This window comes from Grammomys surdaster, unplaced genomic scaffold (genome assembly GCF_004785775.1).
Source record: "Grammomys surdaster isolate TR1022 unplaced genomic scaffold, NIH_TR_1.0 170, whole genome shotgun sequence".
In the NCBI taxonomy this organism is placed as follows: Eukaryota; Metazoa; Chordata; class Mammalia; order Rodentia; family Muridae; genus Grammomys; species Grammomys surdaster.
The window spans coordinates 6,625,597-6,646,043 of NW_021604618.1; the positions used below are offsets into that span (position 1 = coordinate 6,625,597).

A 20,447-nucleotide genomic window follows, 5' to 3' on the forward strand; every position below is an offset into this window, starting at 1 on the left:
AAGCAATTCTCTAATGAAAACTTTCCTCCCAGATGTCACTAGGCTATGTTAAGTTGACATTTAAAGTGAACTAGGATCCAATTGTATCAATAAGAGTAACTAATATTCTATTGTCAATACAAAAGAATGTCTCGAATATTTTGCATAATGAAAAAGACAACATAAAACCATAGGTACAATATAATTTTTGCAAAAAAATGTAAAATCCAAAAAAATATCTACAAGTTATATACCAAACTGTCAATTGTAAATAATTTGAGGGGCATTCATTCCACTTTCCTTTATGAGTACTTTCCTTTATTAATAAGCACATATTGTTTTATAATTATAAAACATATGATTAGTTATAATTATGTGTGCTAGGCATCTTCCATTGCTCTTTAGCAAAACACACAGCTAAAAGTGAACTCAGAGGCTGGAAAGATGGCTCAGTTACTAAGAGCACTGGCTGATTCCTAGCACCCATATGGTGGGTTACAACTCACTCCAGTTCCTCCATGGGCATAGCATTCATAAAATGCACAGACATACAAGTAGACAGAATCCCACAGTCAATCAATCAATCAATCAATCAATCAGTGAGTGAATGAGTAAGTAAATAAATAAATAATAAAAAATTTTGAGTAAATTCAGTCTGCAATAGACTTATCCTTTGGACTAACCAAGCTTTGTGATGCTTTAGTTCTAGAAGAAATGAGACAGAGATAGTACTCTGTATCCCATGATTCAATCACTGTATATAAAGCAACCAAATCCCAAAATGACAGGTCATAAAGCCGGAGCTAGTCTGTTTTCAAACAGGTCAATCCAAAAAGGGGATGGTAGAGCACTGCATGTTAACAGGACAGACAGAAAACTTAAGGGTACTTTTGGAAGATAACAACTGATTTCTGAGAACATTTTTACAAAAAGTTTATATTAAAAGTGGCCTGTTTTTATTCCCCCTTACTGGTTGGTTGTTCTCTCTCACTTACACTCACCCTTTCTCAAGCCAGCTCCATGTACGTGCAAGCCAAGTCTTGGAGCAATGAAAAGGAGACATGAAGGTGAAAGTGTGGACAGGGTATGTCCACACACCTAAGAACAAGTCAGGCCCTTACAATCATCTCTTAGCTTACATTAAAGCAGTGGTTCTCAACTCTCCTAATGCTGTAACCCTTTAATGCAGTTCTTTATGTTGTGGAGACCCCAACCACAAAATTATTTTCGCTACTACTTCATAGCTGTAACTTTACTACTATTATAAATTGAAAATATCTGATATGAAGCTCCAATGAAAGAGTCATTTGACCTCCAAAAAGGTTGCAACCCACAGATTGAGAAATGATCCATTAGAGAACCCTTTTGTTGGATTCTTCTCGTCCCTGGCAAGTTTCTAAAAGAAGTACTGTCTGTATTCATAATGAGGTCAAAGCTCTTTACCTATAACATAAATCCCTCTTCACTACTTTGCTAATCACAAACACACAGGTATGGCAGAGACAGAAAATATAGTTTGGTTTCCTGTAGCACACCTACTACCCACAAAACCAAAGAAACCTCTCAAAGTGCTTTTCAATTTCCTTTAGTACTTAATTGGTTCAGCTTTATCAATGGAAAAATTATACTAGGAGTCCTCCCTCCTATTCTACATAGAAGAGTTATTAAAAGTTACACAATGGTTCTTTCTCTGTCTAGATGTTGACTACCACTAGAATCTTACTTATTCAAAAAAAGAGATAGCACTAATGTCAATATTTTCAGCATGATATGAGAAGCAGATTTCTGATGGCTTCCGTTACCTTTTAAAGAGCCCATTGCTGTCAATGGCTACAGCTTAGAAAACATGATTAAGAGCACGAGATGAGCCTTGATGCTTGGTTTGCAGTGTGAGTTGAAGACAAGAGTAAAGGCACTACTGACTTTGCCTCCACAATATACCAGATTTGGAGAAAATAGCTCTATTCTTTTAAGCCTCGTTGTCCTTAAAACAAATTAATCTGCAATAATGAACAACTTCCCAGGAGTTTGCAATAATCAAAAATACAGAAAGAGAGAGAGAATTGAAGAGTCGTGTTTAATAGGGACAGAGTTTTAGTTTGAAACAATGCAAACATGCCTGAGATGGACAGTGATGACGGCTGTGTAGCACTGTAAATGAACTTAATGCCTCTGAAATACACATTTAAAATGGTTAAAATTTTGTCATATATTTTATCACAGGCCTAGCTTCTTAGGTACTCCTATTTGATAAAGAATTTGTGAGGAAAAAGAAAAAGGAGAGACATAAAAATAAAAGCATGTTCCTTTCCCTACTTAATTGTGAAAGGCTCTGAATTTCCAACACAGCTAGTTTGGTCCCAATACCAGGTAGTGAGTGGTACGGGTAAGTGTCTTCGTAAGAAAAGAAGTTAATCCATTAGTCATAATCCTCCCTGCACAGTCAGATCCCAGCCCACCACCTCCACCCTCACCCCATTCTGGTTTGACATCTCCCAGAGTATCAATTTTCCAGCTCCCCAAATCTTGCAAAGAATCTAAGATGCTCAAGTCATTTCCTAGATCAGATTCTAGGTAATGAAGATGAGGACATGCGCAGGGGCAGCTGCCTCCTGTAAGCCAGGGACAGACAAGCTATGTCAGTACCAACTGGCTGGGTGTCCAGGGCCCAGAATTACGCTGATTGGTATCTCAGATACCTTTGGCTACATCTAACGAACACAGAGGACAAGATTCTCAAAGGTCTGATAAGGAAAGATTTAAAAATACACTTCTTTGTAATTCAGAAAAAAAATATTGATGATTATGTGTTATAAATCATAAAATGGAGAAAGGGGAAAAATAGATGACTTTTCTCCAGGCATATGAGAATACTGCTTTTGATGAGAGGCTTAATTAGATCTAAATAGAAAGTACAGATAGATGATCATTAATACTGCCTGGACTCAGACTAAGGAGAACAAATACTTAAGGTACCAATACCCAGTTAATTGCAAAACAATACTTACTTTAGGATCTGAGCTCTTGAACTTTAACCTCTCCACCAACTCTATCATAGCCGCCTTCAGTCCACCAGAATCTTTGCTCTAGGAGAAAAAACATTCAGAGTCATTAGGTAGCATATCATTGCTCTCTCAAACACAATATTTCAGGGGACAGAGGACAGTGACACAGAAAGCAAACTTGTCTTATCAGATAAGAGGACTAAACAACTAAGGAAGGTATATGGCCCCATTCTCCCTCTCAATGGACAAGGAGAGTCAAAGCACAAATGGTTGAGATGAAAACTAAACACAAGTTGTGGCTGGGTGTGGTAGCGCTTTCCTTTAATCCCAGCACCCAGGAGGATCTCTGTGAGTTTGAAACCAACCTAGATTACATAGTGAGTTCTAAGCCAGCCAGGCTATGAAAGGAAGGAAGGGAGAAAGGAAGAGGAAGGGAAGAAGGGAGGGAGGGACAAAGAGGAAAGAGGCATGGGAGGGAGAGAAGGAAAATTAAATAAACACAATTTGCACAGGATGATTTCACTCCCTCATCTCAGACTCAATTATGTCAAGGTACTGCAAGATTTCTATCTTATGCACTACTGATTTTTATTTTGAAACTTTATGTATTTGATATAGATGTATGCATATTATATACTTATTAAAACGGCTGAGGTATAAATTCAAATTGAACTACTATACTCTAGTTAAGAAAACAAGTTTTTGAGTCAGACACATGGTTCTGAAGTTGTCATTATATTAGTTGACTCACCTAGGACAAATTATTGGATTTCTAGAAATCGTCTCTCTTGCCTACAAAACATTACAAGGGCAATATGAGTAAATGAGCAGGTATGGGTAAAATGAGGCTTATTTGAAATGTTTGCAGAAGTATTAGCAGAGTGTACAACACACAGTAAGTGTTCCAAAATGACACTTGCCTGTCATTTATAATACAATCCCAAAAAATGTAATGTGAGCCCCCACAGAGGCAAGCCTCTATGAATGTTAAGTTTGCGATTACAATCCAACAAAAATGTAATGTGAACCCCCACAGAGGTAAGCCTCTACATAATCTTAAGTTTTAGAGTAGCTATAATAAGAAAGCAAGACCACCTTTAATACATTTTGCTTAAATCATTATATCTAAAATATCAGCAACATATAATTTCAATATGAAGTCTTACCTATTAAGTCTCTGATCTTTGTCTGCTCTGGCCCATTTCTTCTCTTGGGATCCTTTCTTTCCTAATAAATTGCCACCACCACCCCTACACACAAACCAGCACACACATACACACACACAGAGTGCACTCGAGGTGGGGGGAGGAGGAGACAGGAGGAGGGAGGGAAGGAGGGAGAAAGAGAGACAGAGAGAGAGAAAGAGGGAGGGAAAGAGAGAGAGACAGAGAGAGACAGACAGACAGGCAGGCAGACAGACAGACAGAGACTGACTTATGCTTCCTACCCATCCCCAACTAGGTCTTTGAAATGTAGCTCTTTGTCATACAGCCTAATCTCAGCTGGACTAGACACATTTCTGTCCATGTGGCTAGTGAGCACAGTGAAGGTCAGCACAGAATGTTGGCTTCAAATGCTAACTCTTATCACCAGCTGTGTGATGTTAGGCAAGTCATCTTCCCTCCTGCACCTCTACTTCTTTGTCTATAAAATGAAGCTAGCCATAATAGTACATGTTGCATACAGCTGAGACAGATAACTGTGCTCTTGTATGCCAGGATAGTTAGAACAGGACCTAGCACTGGATAAAAAGAATGAAATATGTACTTAATTATTATTTTTGTCTGTTTTCTTTGTGATGTTTTGAGTTCCTTAAAGGCTAGTACTATTGTTTAATGTCTGTATCTCTTATAACCCACTTCAAGAAGTTGTTACTTTACCAGGGCCAGAATAATGGCTCAGTAGGTAAAGTGCTGCCACTCTAATGGTTTCAAGCCCAATGACCTGAGCTCAGTTCCCGAAACCCACACAAAGGTGGCAGGAGAAAACTGATTTCACAAATTTGTTCCCTGACCTTCACAATCCACTGTGCCGTACAAATATTCTCTAAAAATTTTAGGACAAACAAGGTGGTGTTTAAAACAAAGGTGTAAAATGTCCACTGAAAGAAATGAATAACGAATATAAAATCTTAAGAAAAATGTTCTTGCTGTAATTTATGCATATAGCAAAATCTAATGTCACAAGAACTAATTTATTTTCTTATCTCAGAAATTCTGAGATAGGACAAGACCACTTATTGTTCAGTAAGGATCAAGCATAAAGACAATTACTGTCATTTTTTATTAGAGAAGGGTCAATTAAGGAGTGTAAGGATAAACGTATTGCAAAAATCACTTACTCAAAATCAGCCTCAAGAGCAATTGTAGGACCATCTCCAAATCTACAAAGTCAATTCAATTCCTCCCAAACAAAATACTCTGTAAGAGTTCATTCCATATATTAAAATACACTAAACGCTGTCTTCTCCCACTAACCTCCTTCCCCTCCCAAGACTACAAGTAGAAGGTCTAGGATCATGTGACCATGTCCAGCATTTGCTTTAGATGTGCTCTTTGAACACAACTCGGATCACATTTCCATCTAGCCATGGTTCTAAAGTTTAGTAATTTCTATTTTGTAAAACAGCTTCTCCATTCATTTAAGCTTTTAATCTCTATGGTTTTGCAAGTGACAGTTGGGAACGGGAATCTAGAAGTCATACACCAGGGAGGGTGAAACCTTAGTATCTTAAAAAGGGTTAGGTTGCCAGATACAATCCTGCTTTTTATAAGATAATCAGACAAAAAAAAAAAAAAAAAGCCGGTCTGGTGATCATTCCTCTAACCTATTCTCATTGGCTGAACAAGCAGGTCACTTGTCCCTGGAAAGCTTTCCCCATCCCCCAACACACACACACACACACACACACACACACACACACACACACACACACACACTTCAGCTGCCAGGGCTCATTTTTAAGCTATTCAGCAAGAACACTAATGGATTATGACTTTCCCCCTGGCTGTAGAAAAAAGAAAGGAATGCACCAAGCCATGTCTTAAGGGCTTCAGAAAACAATGAAGGAATCTCTAAGCAGCCTACAGACTGAAGGCAGCTGTGCCTTGCTAGTATAGAGATGAGGAAACCCTTTGTCTTTTCCTAAAAATGAATTCCACCAGCAGAGTCCTTCCTTCTGCCCATAAAGCATTAAAAGCATCACCTACCCAGGGGAGACACAGAGAGAGCCTCCCTTCAGGAAGTCCTACATTCTCCATTTCCAGCCAACTCAGAGTTATTCTCATTCATTGGGTTTTATATTGAGCCTGCTATGTTTAGCCTCAAAACAAGTATGAAGAAAAGCTTCCCTAATACAACCACCCCCAAACAAAAATGAAAATGAAGGTCTTCGGCAGATCTGTCTCTAACAAGTTCTAGAACTGATGCAAAACTACAAAAGGAAGATCCTGGTGCAAGTTCACCCATCCACAGCCTGTATTCCCCACACCTATTCCTTCCCTGTACTCGATGGAGTCTTACGCATAGCTGTTTACTGAGTATGCAAACACTCTCAGTTTCCATGGCCACTATATATCTAGTCCCATAAATGAAGAGATTCTACTATGTCATCTTAGAGCAAGTAACATGGTTGGAGAAGAGAATATATTATGGGCTGCATCCCATAATACATTCCAAGATACTGGTCAGCATAAGCACACCTTGCTTTATGCACTTTTTCCTCCACCAAGAGTGCAAAATAAACAAGTGCTGTACTGTGACACCTAAAGCTCAGAATCTGATCAATCCTCACAGAAGACAGTTTGTAGGGATAAATCACAGTAAAACTAACGGACAAAGTGACTCCCATCTCTTAGGCAAAGCTCCAAAACATTTTCATATACTCTTTTTCTGGTATTCCTCAATAAACTTAAAAGTGATGTATTCTCATGTTATAGCTAAGAAAAATAGCTGGTGAAGACCCAATGAGGAACAAAGGGCTTGAACAACCTTTCACTAGCAGTTCAGTAAAACAACGACCAAAGATAATGAGTTCACACTTCACAGTGTATAAAAATGGTGTTGTGGAAATTAAATCATGCATCCCAAATCACAGAATCAATCAGGGGCAAACCAGGAACAGAAAGATGGAAATAGAGATTTATAAAATGCATGAAGAAATTAGTATCAACAATATATAAAAAATGTTTAAGAAATTTCTATAAATCAGCACAAAAAAGCCAAGTGAGCTCCCAAAAACTGTGAATGGTGGATATGAACAGGAAATGTGAGATGACTGACAAATACGTCAGAAGACACAAAGGATGTTCCGGGTTACTCATAATTAGATGTTATTTCTTACCCATCAGGATGAAAAGGATGTTTTAATCTGATAATAGTATTAAGTGGCTTTGGGGAAATTCCATACATATGTCACTTGCTTTTGGATCTGTAACATGGAAATGTTACTCTGAAATGACATGTCTATCATGTACACTCTCATCTTCCTCTTAAGGAAAGATATGTCAAAGGGGCATGCACAAAAAATATTTGTAACATTTTCAGTAGTGAAAAGCTAGATACCATAAGCATACAGTAGTGAATGGATAAGAAACTATGGAACTGAAAACTATGAAATATGATGTAACAAAGAAAATAGAGTAGACCTGTATAAATCTTGATTTATGACAGATGTACTATATTTCTTTTAAATTTGCAAAATAATTCACATAGTATATATTTTATGGGCAATAAAAATATAAATATATTTATATTATATATAATTACATATATACTTTTAAAAATAGGCCTTAGTATTTAAATTTAAGGAAACTAATAGGAAAGGCATTAGAAGTAGGAGCCCTGAGCTTTCCTTTCTTTGGTCTATCCCTCCCTTTCACTGTCTTATTACTGTTATTTTGCAGTAAATACATGAACCATTAGGAATGAGAGGATTTTATCTAGTGTTCTTGTACAGATTTCAAGTGGCCTAAAATCCTCAAAACACTATACATGCACTTTTTAAACAAAAGCAACAGTGGCTTCTCTTAAGAGTTAGCATAAGAAAAAATAGTCTATTTCAAAGAGTGAGAGGAAGAATCTCAAAATTTCAAACTTAGTGATAGAGGAGCAGGAAAGTTCAGAGAAGTGGAGCCAATAACAACCTCAGCACAAAACATAGCTCCCCAGCAGGAGGAGGGGAAGCAGAAGCCTTACCAAAGAGATAAGCCAGCAGTGCTGATAAAATGAGACCATCAGCCCTAGCCATCAGACAAGTCCACAGCTAAATTGGGGAAACAGTGATTACTCTGACAATAGCCAGCAATCGGTAGGCTATACTAGGAGAACAGTGCTCAGGCACCAAGTAGAGGGGGAAAGATACTGTTTCAAACTGAGCTACCCTGGAGGCCTAAGAAAAGAAAACTGCTACAAGTCAGAAAGCCAGAACTCAACCACCAAAGCCCAGAGTGAGAAACTGCCCTGAAAGAGAACTGGACACTAAAAAGCAGACGCATACAAGGGGAAGAGGGGCTCAGTGAGATGATGTCCTGGGAGAAGGAACCCTGCTTTCTAGTAGATATCATCAACTGACACTAACTATGAGGTCTGGTATTCCTGAGACTGAGGTTAGCAAGCATATCAGACTGCTAGAGCCACCATCTGCCATACTTTGCTATAGAGGCAAGTACTCTGAACAAAGAACTACTTGGCACCTACAGTGGGACAGTTAATACTTTCCAGGTTTTGAAAGGACAAAGACAGGTCCTTTACAAATCTCAACTCTGTTTTGCCACCCTCTCCCCCAATACACTTGGGAGACATACATCCTCCAAATCTACCCCTGACAGACCATTAACCACCCTAGGGGACAGAGTCTGGGAAGTCTCCAAAAAGAAAAGAGCATGCTCAGCCTATAAACTACAAAGCTACATATGGACAGCAGAAGTCTTTGATATGCAAAAGGAAGCTACTAAAGTGAAGAGTGACTGAGACTTGTAGGGTTCAGGCTCAGCACCAGCATAAATCATCTGACAGACAAAAGTCTTCAGACTCAATTTACCCTTTCTAAACCAGGTACAAAAGTCATTCTACAATTTTTGAGACCCAGGAAGAGACTGCTCTAACTTCTCATTCCTATTTTTCTATACCTTTATGCTTTGCCTTTTGATATCAAAACTAAGGACAAAACAACAACAGACTAGAGATGCAAAAGTTCTCAACAAAACACTTGAGAACCAAATTCAAGAAAACGCTAAGATCATCATATCATGATGAAGTTGGTTACCCCAGGGATATAAGGTTGGCTCAAAATAAGAAAAGTTAAAAAGAGGGAGAGGAGATACTAATAGGTAAGGAAAAGTCAGACCTGCAAATATTTTTATTTTCAGATGATATAATCATGTACTTAAAAGACTTAAAACTCTACAAGGAAGTTTTTAGATGTAAGTACCTTCAGCAAAGAAACAGGATATAAAGATTAAAAAAAATTATGTACCACCAACAAACTTTCCATGAATTAGCAAAACTATCCCATTTATAATAGCTTAAAAACAAAACAAAATCTTGAGCCTAAACCAAGTGATAGAATTAAAAGACCTCTATAATGAAAACCTAAAGACATTAAAAAAAAAAAAAAAGAACACTGAAGACTCTAGATAATGGAAAGACCTCCCATGCTCAAAGATTGACAGAATTAATATTGTTTGAAATGATGGTATCATCAAAAGTAGTCTATATATTTAACAATCCACATCAGAATTTAAATGGCATTGTTCACAAACATAGAAAAACATTATGGATAACACCCCCAAATAGCCAAAATAATCCAAGCAGGAAAAAAAAATCAATGAAGGAATAATCACAATATTTAATCTTGGCTTATATTACAGAATCATAGCAATAAAACTTTATGGGACTGTACAAAACAGAAATGTAGACTGAGAGAATAGAATACAGGACCCAGGAACCACACAGCTATGGTCACCTAATTTTTGACAAAGCTGTCAAATACATACCAGGAAAAATGTCCTTGGAAAATGAGGCAACCACCTGTAGAAGGAATTAGATTGGTAGTTCTTTTCCTACACGAAAACCAAATGGCAATAAATCAAAGGCCTTAATCTGAAATCTGAACCATGGAGGCTCTTAGGCTCTAGGAGCTCTCCTCTAGAACCTGGAGGAAAACACAGCCAACACATCTAGATAAAGATACAGGAGGCGGTTGTGCTGGTGCACGTTTTTAATCCCAGCACTTAGGAGGCAGAAAGGCAGAGACAGTGGCAGAGACAGTGACAGAGAGAGGGGCAGAGAGAGGGGCAGTGAGAGGGGCAGTGAGGCAGTGAGGCAGAGAGGCAGAGAGAGGCAGGTTGACTCCTGTGTATTCAGGACCAGCCTAGTTTACACAGTGAGTTCCATCCCAGCCAGGGCTACATAACAAGACCAAGTCTCAAAACACAAATAACCAAAAGCCAGGTTGTGATGGCATACATCTTTCATCCTAGCAGAGGCAGGTGAATCTCTTGAGTTGGGAGGCCAACCTAGTCTACAGAGCTAGTTTGTGGACAGCTAGGCCTCTCTCAAAGGGGACAAAAAGATACAGAGGTAGATGTTTAATGTAACACTATTCACAACAGCTAACTTATGGAACCAACATAGGAATGAAAAAGTATGATATATACGTTCACACAATGAAAATATTTTCAAAAAAAAATGAAATTATGGCAATGGTAACAGTTGGAAATACTCATATTAATAAGCCAATTAAGACAATGGCAAAATGCTAAATAGCATATGTGTTTTCTTATTTGTATTTGTTCTTAGATGTATTTGTGCATGTACTTGTGACTTGAAAGCAGAAGTAATGTTAAAGGGACCAAGGAGAAGACAAGCGTTGGGAAAAGGGAGATTATAAGGGGAAATATGTTCAACATACACTAATGTACAAAAGTTTAAACATATTAAAAGAATTTTTTAGAAGTTTGAAAAGAGGACTCAGTGAGTGGACCCAGAAACCATAAAGTTATTAAATGAAAATTCCAGTTGGAGAGATGGGCTATTTTCCTTTGAGTTACCAGCCAGGGAAGTCCCAGAGACCCTCAAAAGGATATGGCTATTAGCTATTGCTGTTGGATTCTCCCCACAACTATATGTTAAGACCATAGTACTGAAGATACAACATACTTCGGTTGCAGGATATAAAGTAATCAAGTAGGAACTGAGCTGAAAGTTTCCTCCATGCTGACTAGCTTTCACAGTGCCAGAAGGTTCCATGCAGGTTGCTGCAGGAGAGATTCCATTAACAGTTTTACTCAGCTATGGATCCTGTGAAGTTATAGGCAGTAATGTGAACACTAGTGCAACAATGGCATAAAATTTTAGAAGTACCCAACTCCTTTCTGTTTGGATGCTTCCACAAGAGCAAATTCGTGTCTGGTACTGAAACCTGACTAAATGCCCATGGCCAGTGAGGTCACAGGCCCTAGTGGAGAAGTTACAGCATCAGCATCCACATTTAGCTAAATGGACATCATGTGCCCATCAACTTGTTTTATAAATATTTGTGCTTATGCCAATAAGTTAGTGCTGTCATCAGTTTTGGTCGGAGAAGCTTCTTTTTCCAGTGGACAAGTTACTAGAGAGAGGCATAAGCAGTGAAAATCCTAAGTATAAGTGCTTATTTCATGCTTAGCCCTCAATGAGACTTATTCACTCCAAGGTTTACAGAAATTGTGGAATGGGAGTCTGAAAGGATGTAAGACTAAAGGAAGTAACTGGGTGAAAGATTGTGGATGCTGTCTTCTAGGCAGGACACAATTAAAAGTCTCAGGAGTTGTGATTATCTGCACAAGACTGGCCAATCAACATTCCACTGTGGAGAGGGAAGGGTTTAACAGATGGCATCTCTCCCCAGATCAACAACAACTGATGGTGACAATAAGACACTTTCTTCAGGAAAGTGGCCTCTGAAGTTGCCCATGTTCCTATAAATAACTCTTCACCCATGTTTCTGTACATACGATGTGGTACACATACCAATGGAATTTCTATTCATTCATAATGAAAATGAAATAATTTTTTGGGAAAATGAATGGAACTGGAAATTATATTAATCAAAGCAACCTAGACTCAGAAAAACAATGCACGTTTTCTCATATGTGGATCCTAGAATTTAATTTTTCTGTTAAGCTTATGTAGAAGATATGTAGGTCATGAAACTAGAACCATGAGTGGAAGGGGAGAGATATGAAGGGGAGACAGAATACATGTGACATGAAAATGGAACACAGGTCACCCAAAGAAAGAAAGAGACCAGCAGGAGGAAGGAAAGGGGACAAAGGTGGGAGTTGAGGCAAGGAATCAACAAAAACAAAGTATACATGAAAATGCCATAGTGGAACTCATTACTTTAAAGGCTAGGATTAAAATTTAACAATTAAACATTTTTGTTAAAAATAAATGAAATGAAAAGAAAAATTAATATTACCATCCCACAAGTAAAAATATTTACCACTTTCTGCATTTTATTTAATTTCCAACTTGAAACCCACTCTCATACTGGGCAACCATCTTTGGTTCCTTAGACTCAAAATCACTCTTGGATCTGAAATCTATTACCAAGTGTTTTTTGTTGTTACTGTTGTTTTTAAAGAGTTTATTTTTTAATTTATGTTTCTCTGTGTACGTGTCTATGTATGCCACACAGGTACAGGTGCCACAAAGGTCAGAGGAGAGTGTTGGATCCCCTAGAGCTATAGTTATAGGTGGTTCTTGAGCCACTCAACTCTGGAAACTGAACTCTGGTTCTCTAGAAGAGCAGTAAGCATCCTTAACAGCCGAGACACCTCTCTAGTCCCTCAGGTGCTTTAAACCTATCTCTAAAATGTACGTTAAATCTGTATGTTCTTCACTATCCTCTACTCCCCACACTGGGCAAGCGGTAATACTCCTCGCACTCTTGCTACCTTATAATTTCATTTTCTCCATAAAAAAGCTAAGTCAAGTTTTGTTTTGTTTTGTGAGGATGAGTTTTTGCTTCTTTGTTCTGATCTTGTTTTTGTTGAGGCAGGGCCTCATGATGTAGGAACTTACTTGCCATTCTCCCACCTTAGTCTCCCATGTGTAAGATTAAAGATGTACACGACCATGAAAGCTGAGTAAAGACTTAAGAACAGAAATCAGACTCTCTCCCTTGCTTAAGTAGAACAAGGTCACTCAGAAGAAAATACAAACGCTTTATAATGGCCTACTTGGTAGCTTGACTGTTTTACTCCTCACCACTGTTCCAAGCCTGCCGTTACTCCTTATTCGCCAGCATTCTTTCAACCATTTCAGCAAGTCTGTTTCATCCTACACCCTTTACACCCATTCCCTCCACTTGAACTGCTAAAGTCCCCAGAGCCTTCCATGACTGACCTTAGCGATGATAAAATGAGAGGCTCTCTGTAGCTGATGTCCATAAACTCTTGCTCAGGAACTCCCTAAAAGTTTGGAAAAGTGTGCTTCCTCCTACACATTTAAATTGACAGGTAAACTGGGGATGCATGGTGGCACACACCTATAATCAATCTCAGAACTTGGAGGCCTGAGACGGGAGATGTCTCAAGTATGAAGCTAGACTACATACATGCAAGGACTCCATAAAAAGACCCTGTTTTAAAATTTCAAAAATAAAGATATAAACACAAATTGATAGCTAAAATATTTCAACATAAACTTTCACCTAGAAAATTTTAGAATTTCAACAAATATGTGCTGAATGAATGAAGAGATCTAAAAAAAAACCTTTCTTCAGATAACACAATTAATTTCAAATAACATAAATGCAGCTTAATAATTTATGTTATAAAATTGTGGAAAAAGTTAAATGACAAGGGTGTATGAAGTTTACAGTACTGACCGTAGGACATAGACAGTTCTCCACACATTTTTGTCACCACTGTAATTGTTACTAACTGAATACACAGCAACAGCTAAAATATCAGATAATAAACTAAAAAACTGCTGAAGAGAAAGAAAATCGAGAAAGCTACTTGTTCTGCAGATTAGAAAATCTGAGGGATGAGAAAATAGTTTGAAAGTATTTATTTATGCATCAAGTAACTAATCAACAGAAAAATGTGAAATGTAGAACTCATAAATGAGTGGAAGAATAACTGAGAATTCACATAGAATAAAATAGGAAATAAAACAGGAAAAGTATACATTCTGGTGTCAGAATTGAATTCATACTCTTTTTACTTACTACTATGAAATGAAACAGACAAACAAAACCACTAAAAAACCTTCAACTCTGTTAAATACCCTACGAGGCTGATGTCTCATTAGAACTTCTGAGATGATGGAAAACGTGAATGTTGCTATTTTCAAGCCAAATTATTTTGTGCTATCTTCAGCCCCTTAAATAACTATTTATTGCCCACCTCTCTGTTTAAACTAGCGTCTTTGTGACTATCAGGGAAGATCTTTTTTGGAATTTACAAACTCTAATTTCTACAAATCCAAAGGCTAAGAATATTATCAAATAGCACCTGAGGTCTATAGTGGAAATGTCCCCACTTTGCTGTAACCTGTGCACCTTATATCCCCATCAATGGATTTTTAAGACACCTTTATCTATGGCCTTCTTTGTTCTGTTACTATAAAATTTCATGGAACTGTTACCATGTTAGAATAAGGTAACCTGAATAGGGTAACCAAATCTGTGTTCCTGAGCAATGGTTACTCATACTTGGCTCTGGAATAAACTCTTATTTTCTTTGCAGTGAAAATTGTGATTTTCACTTATTACTCTAAGTGAGTATTGAGTCAAAATCTGAAACTCAACACAACTTACACCCTATCAGGGTTCATAAAGATCCAACGTCCTGCCAGGGCACAGCAGCACACACCATGCTCATGTTAGAAGAAACCAAGACTCAGAGAAGCTGACTGAATTAGCCAATATGACATAGGTAGCACTGTACAGATAAGCAGGGCAAAGACTTTGTGATTCACCCTATCATTCCTCCTTAATAACAAAGTGTCACCTTTTAGCTTGTCATATTATAGCTTGGAGAAATCATTTCTCATCCACTCCTGCAACTAGATAAACCATGGGATTAAGGTCTGCCCCATGAAACCTAAACCAGAATAAACACTTCAGGAGAGAAAATAGATGAGTGTATCTTTCACTTCAATGTCTGTTATCTTAGAAGTCAGAACTGCTGGCTAGACCTTCAGAGGCCATCTCGGTTTGTAACAAAGATATCAGAGAGGAGCTGGTAAGCACCAAGATACAACTTCATGCTTCCTCTAACCCTACACTGCCTACATCTAGACTTCGCTTACACCAGGAAGAAATTTGCATCCATGCTATATGAAGGCTGCTAAGGTTATTCCATTATTTTATGTACAGTTGAACTTAGTCCCAGTATAAATATTGATACACTACAACACAATCTCCTTATCACTTCTTCAGCAATGCCCTGGAATTAGATAAAATTATTATACTTCATAGCATACATTTAACAAGTATTTCATGTATGTTTATTATCCGATAGGCCTGGTGTTAGGTGCTGGGAATACGATGATGACTAATACATACTACTAGACTTGTAAGCGTTTACAGCATAGAGGGAATAGATCTAACACTGACATGAAACCCAGTATTTTGTGATACAATAAATGTATACATATTGTTGCTATGGCAGGATAGAGAAAGCTCATCTAACATCGTACCTACCTACTCAACCCTTTCCATCTTTCAAAACATGTCTCAAATACCACTTTCTCAAACAAACCAATCCTGGTCATGCCTCTGGCTAAAACCACTTTCTTTCTCTAAATTCCCACATGGTGTCAGACTGTTAACTCTCCTCTACACCTCATCTTATCCAAAAGACTAAGAAACAACCCTTCACAGTGCTCCTCTAAATACTCAAAAAAAGTATACTAAAAAAAAAAAACCCACAAAAAGCAAAACTACATTTTAATTAAAATCAGTTTTATTTTCCCACTTAAGATGTTGTCTGTCCATCTGTGAGCATCTGCCTCCTTAGGCCAGGTTTTTGCATTTCTCATCTCTACACCACATACCAGAACTACAAAGCTTTGTTCCTTGACTAGACTCTGCCTCTCTGTCTCAGAGAGGTCTCTGAGTATCAGTGCTCATTCCTCACCCAACAGTTTAGTTGCAAGTTAAAGATATTCAAGCAGCCAACAGGAAGAAGTACATGAAAATAAGCTGCCATCCCAGACTGAATAACAAAAAATCTTCAAGTTGAGGCTGAAGCGGAACTCCCAGGGTTGAGACCTTGGAGAATTTTTGCACAGAACCACTTAAGGGAGGTTCTGACTAGATACCAAGCCCTCCCCTTTACCTTCAGCTTTATCAACGTCTGATAAATATACTTACTGACTTTCTGTGCAGTAGCTTCGTGGTACTATTCATATATTAGAAAAGGAAATCCATGAAACAAAAGATATTCAAAATAAATATAAACACTAAAGAAACACACACACACATGTGTATGTGTATATATATAAGTTAGTGAGAAAAAAGATACCCTAACTCTGAGTTTGTTCTTTTGACCTGATGGTACTTTACAAAAAAGGAATACAAAAGATACTTAGAAACCAAAGGAATGCAATTAAAACCACAATATACCATCTTACATAATTACCATGTTGAGAAAAATTAAAAATATTATTAATACCAAGTGGTGATGAATACTCAGGACAACAAGAAGTGTCTTCATAATCATGCATACTAGAACCACCACTTGGAAAGCAGACAGTACTATTTCCAGTTAAGTATAGAAAAATGGGCATCAGGAGGCATGACCAAGAATATTTACACCTGCACTATTTTTTGAGGGGGTGTGGCATTTTGTTTCTGAGACAGGAATCTCACATAATAGGCTGGCTTCAAACTCACTAGAGAACTGAGAGTGAACCTGAACTCTGATCCTACTACATTCACCTCTGGAATGCTGGAATTATAGACATAAGCCATGTTGCTAAGTAACTGTTTATAAAAGCAATAAATTCCAGAAGCTAAAAACAAGTCAGATTTCATGTACACAGTGAGTTTTGGCATATCTATAAAATGGAATTCAATACACCAATGAAAAATATATCAGTCAGTCAATGGATGAATCACACAAATGTCTTCACTCAAAATTCAAAACATTGCACGTCAATAATGTAAATAACGCCAATTCAAGTTTAGATCTGCATACAGATGCTGTAGACACAACGATAACCAAGAAAACAGTTAGCCCTAAAGGCAGGAAAATGGCCACCAAGACACAGGTAAAACTGGAAAAAGTTATGAAGTATCAATATTACTAATAATAGTTAATACTACTACTAATAATACAATTAGTAATAATAAATGATAACGATTTCTGATCTGGATGGAGGTCTCATGAGTGTTTGCTTTGTGGTTATTTGTTAAACTATTTGTTAAATGTGTTTTGTACATTTCTGAATGTGTACTTCACATAATAAAAGTAGGAATAAAGGAAATATTAATACGGAGTTTTTTCACTATCAAAATAGTAGTTATTTTGAGACTGGCAGTTATAAGACTGCATAGGAAAACAAAAGCCATAAGACATTTGTTTACCAACATTCAATGAACACAGAAAAACTATTCTTATCAATGTAGCCGTTCACTGTATACATAAAAGGCAACCCAAATGCAATCAATATTTACTAAATGTCTACTGCTGGCCAAAAACAGGTCCAAGCTCAATACATCAAAGTTTAGCCAGGGAACATAAAAACCTCCATCTCCATACCAACTAGGCTTCCAGCTATACTTGTTTCCTACTAAGTTTCAAAAAACAAGAAACCCAAGGCAACTCAAGGCACACACGAAAACAACTGTACCATCACCTTCAGAGTCTTTGGAACAAGCTACCTGGTTTTGTCAAAAATCATGGTTTCTAACGTTTACGGGTGGGCAGAGTTGCCATAGCAAGAGCCCTAAGTCGAAACACTTATCCTAACAGTGGTGATGATGTAGAAATTGGCCTAAACGGCGCCACAATTCTCAAGGAATGGTCTGAGATCCAGGGAGAAGTAATTTGCAAATTGCCAGAACGTATACCCAAGATTTTTTATGTACTTGTATTTTCACAGATGAGAACCGACAACTTGCCAACTTCAACCAAAATGGTAGACTAGACACTGCTCCCAACATGGCGACTCATTTTGTTGATACATGAAAATGAATGTGGTCACAGCTATGGTATCCGAAATTGGGGGGGGGGGTCCTATTCCCTTTAGACATGTTTGAATGCCCAATACTCACTCTCAGTTCTTCGAAGGCTTCATCTAGCGTAGACAGCTGGTGGCCCCGGTGAGCCCCAATGACTGGACACAGGACACAGATGAGCTGCCTATCTTCCTGGCAATAGGTGCTCAAATCCAGCCCATGGTCTGGACACTTCCTCTTGGCCACTCTCTCCGCTTCCATCTCTATTTCGGGGTCAAATTCGCTTTCTGCCTCAGTTTCTCCTTCTGCCTCAGATTCTCCTTCTTGGTTGTCTTCCTCTGCCTCACTTTCCTGCTCATCTTCCATCTCTTCTTCGCTGTCTTCTTCGCTCTCATCACTCTCATCCTCACTGTCTTCCTCTGTCTCGCTCTCTTCTTCAGACTCACTGTCTACCTCCGACTCGCTCTCTTCTTCCCCCACCTCGCTCTCTACCTCGCCCTCGGCCTCCCCTTTGGCCTCGACGTCTTCGGGGAGCGCGTCGTCACCGCTGGCTGGCGGAGTCCAGGCCTGGGCGCCATGGACGTACGCGGCCAGGCGGTGGCTGAGGAACTTCTGGCGATGGGCTTCAGCGTGGCGGCGGCAGTAACAGAAGCCGCAGTCGCGGCACACCTCCTCCGCCCCGGGCGCCTCGTCGGGTTCGCACTCGTCACACGTGCCGTCGGGAGGCAGCTCCTCGCAGGCCGCGCCCACTCCGGAGGCCATGTGGCTGCAGGGACGAGGCCGAGGCCTAGCGGCTTGCGCGCTCTCCGCCTTCACCGCGGGGCCTCCTCACGCAGGCCCGCCTCCCCGGGGACTGGCCGGCCGCCCGCTCCGCTGGGCTGCACCGCAAGTCTGCAGCTGCTGAGGCCTGAGGGCCCGGCCAGCCGTCAGCGCTGGGCCTGGCGCCCACTCGGTCTCTCCGCTGCGCGCCGCGCCGCGCCGCGTCCCTCACGCGCCACTTCCGGCGCGGCAGCCCGCGCCCCGTCGGCCCCTGCGCCGCGCAACTCGGCCTCCGTTGCCCGGCAAGATCGCGGCCGCCGCGGGCCCACGCCACCCCGGTTCCACTTTGCCCACGCAGTCAGCGGCCTCCTTTCACTTCCTGAGTCACTTAAAGCGGCAAGGACCTTTTTCTGTGTTTTCCCGCGGGGCTGAGCATCCCCCCCGGAAGGAGAAACTCGAACGTAGTCTCCCCTCACTGAGCAGGCAACGGGCCCCGCCTCCCCCACGCCCTCCCTGGAGGTGTCAACCTGACCGAAAACCACTAGCCTGAGGTCCCTGCGGACTGTCACTCTAGAGACATTGTCCCCGCCCCATTACAACCCCAGGATTTTCTAGGGGCCAAGACCCAAGGCTCTTTATCACACTGAACCTGCCCTCCTGGGATTTCCATAAGGCCCCCCAAAAGGGCTGTGATGGTTCTTCTAGGCTCCTGGGGTCTCAGTCTGGCTGAGCAAACAGGCAACATTTTTCGATCCAAAGCAATACTCTGCCTGGTGTGTTTGCAAAGTCTATTTGCATCCCGGCCTCCCAGGGATTCAGAATCTCTGGGTAATAGTTGTGTCAGGTGAAGGGAAGTGCAGGGAGATCATATTTTTGAAGTGGGATTCCAACTCCCAGTCACTAACCAGTCACTCTAGATTCATTCAAATTCAGACTCCAAGGGAAAGGAAAGTGGCTGATAGACATTAAGCAATGTTAAAATGCCCCAGACCGTGCTAGATCTTTTTGTGGTGTTTTCAAAGCCTGTTTTTAGAACTTTATCCACTAGAATCCCCAAATCCTAAGGCCACCGCTAAATTTTGTAATCATGGACAAATTAATTCATCTTTCTGTTTTTCTACTTTAAAAACAAACCAAAAACACTATGTAAAATAGAAATAATAGCAATATCTCCTTTGTGAGGATTTGTAGGTTAAATGTAAAGGAGTCAGTACTGTAGTGATCACCAAGCTTTATTAATTTTAGCACAATTTGTAGTTAATGCTGACAATGACCCTTAGAAGGTCATTTTGTATCTTAAACGTAAGAGATTTTTGGTGGGTTGCTGGTAATATAGGCGTTTCCCTTCTCTGCCTTCTATCATTGTCTTTCCAGTAACAGAAAGAAATTGTATTTGAGACAGGAAAGGGGGCATTCTGGTCTAGTAGGGCAGAGGGAAAGTGAGTTACAGAATGGAAAATACGTGGGCACGTGATGCACGCTTTCCAGCACTTGGGAGGCAGAGACCAGTGAATCTCTGAGTT

General features: G+C 39.6%; 1 protein-coding gene across 1 annotated transcript in view; it reads right to left on the bottom strand.

The window, feature by feature from the left end:
• Trim44 (tripartite motif containing 44) overlaps window positions 1-19,123 on the bottom strand; it is a 100,733-nt gene extending 81,610 nt beyond the window's left edge. Inside the window, exons 1-2 of the mRNA XM_028767100.1 lie at window positions 18,262-19,123; window positions 2,988-3,065 (exon numbers count right to left, since the gene is read on the bottom strand). Of these exons, the coding sequence (XP_028622933.1) occupies window positions 2,988-3,065; window positions 18,262-18,927 (744 nt within the window). The 5' untranslated portion in view covers window positions 18,928-19,123. The remainder of the gene's footprint in view (window positions 1-2,987; window positions 3,066-18,261) is intronic.
• Window positions 19,124-20,447: the final 1,324 nt, after the last annotated feature.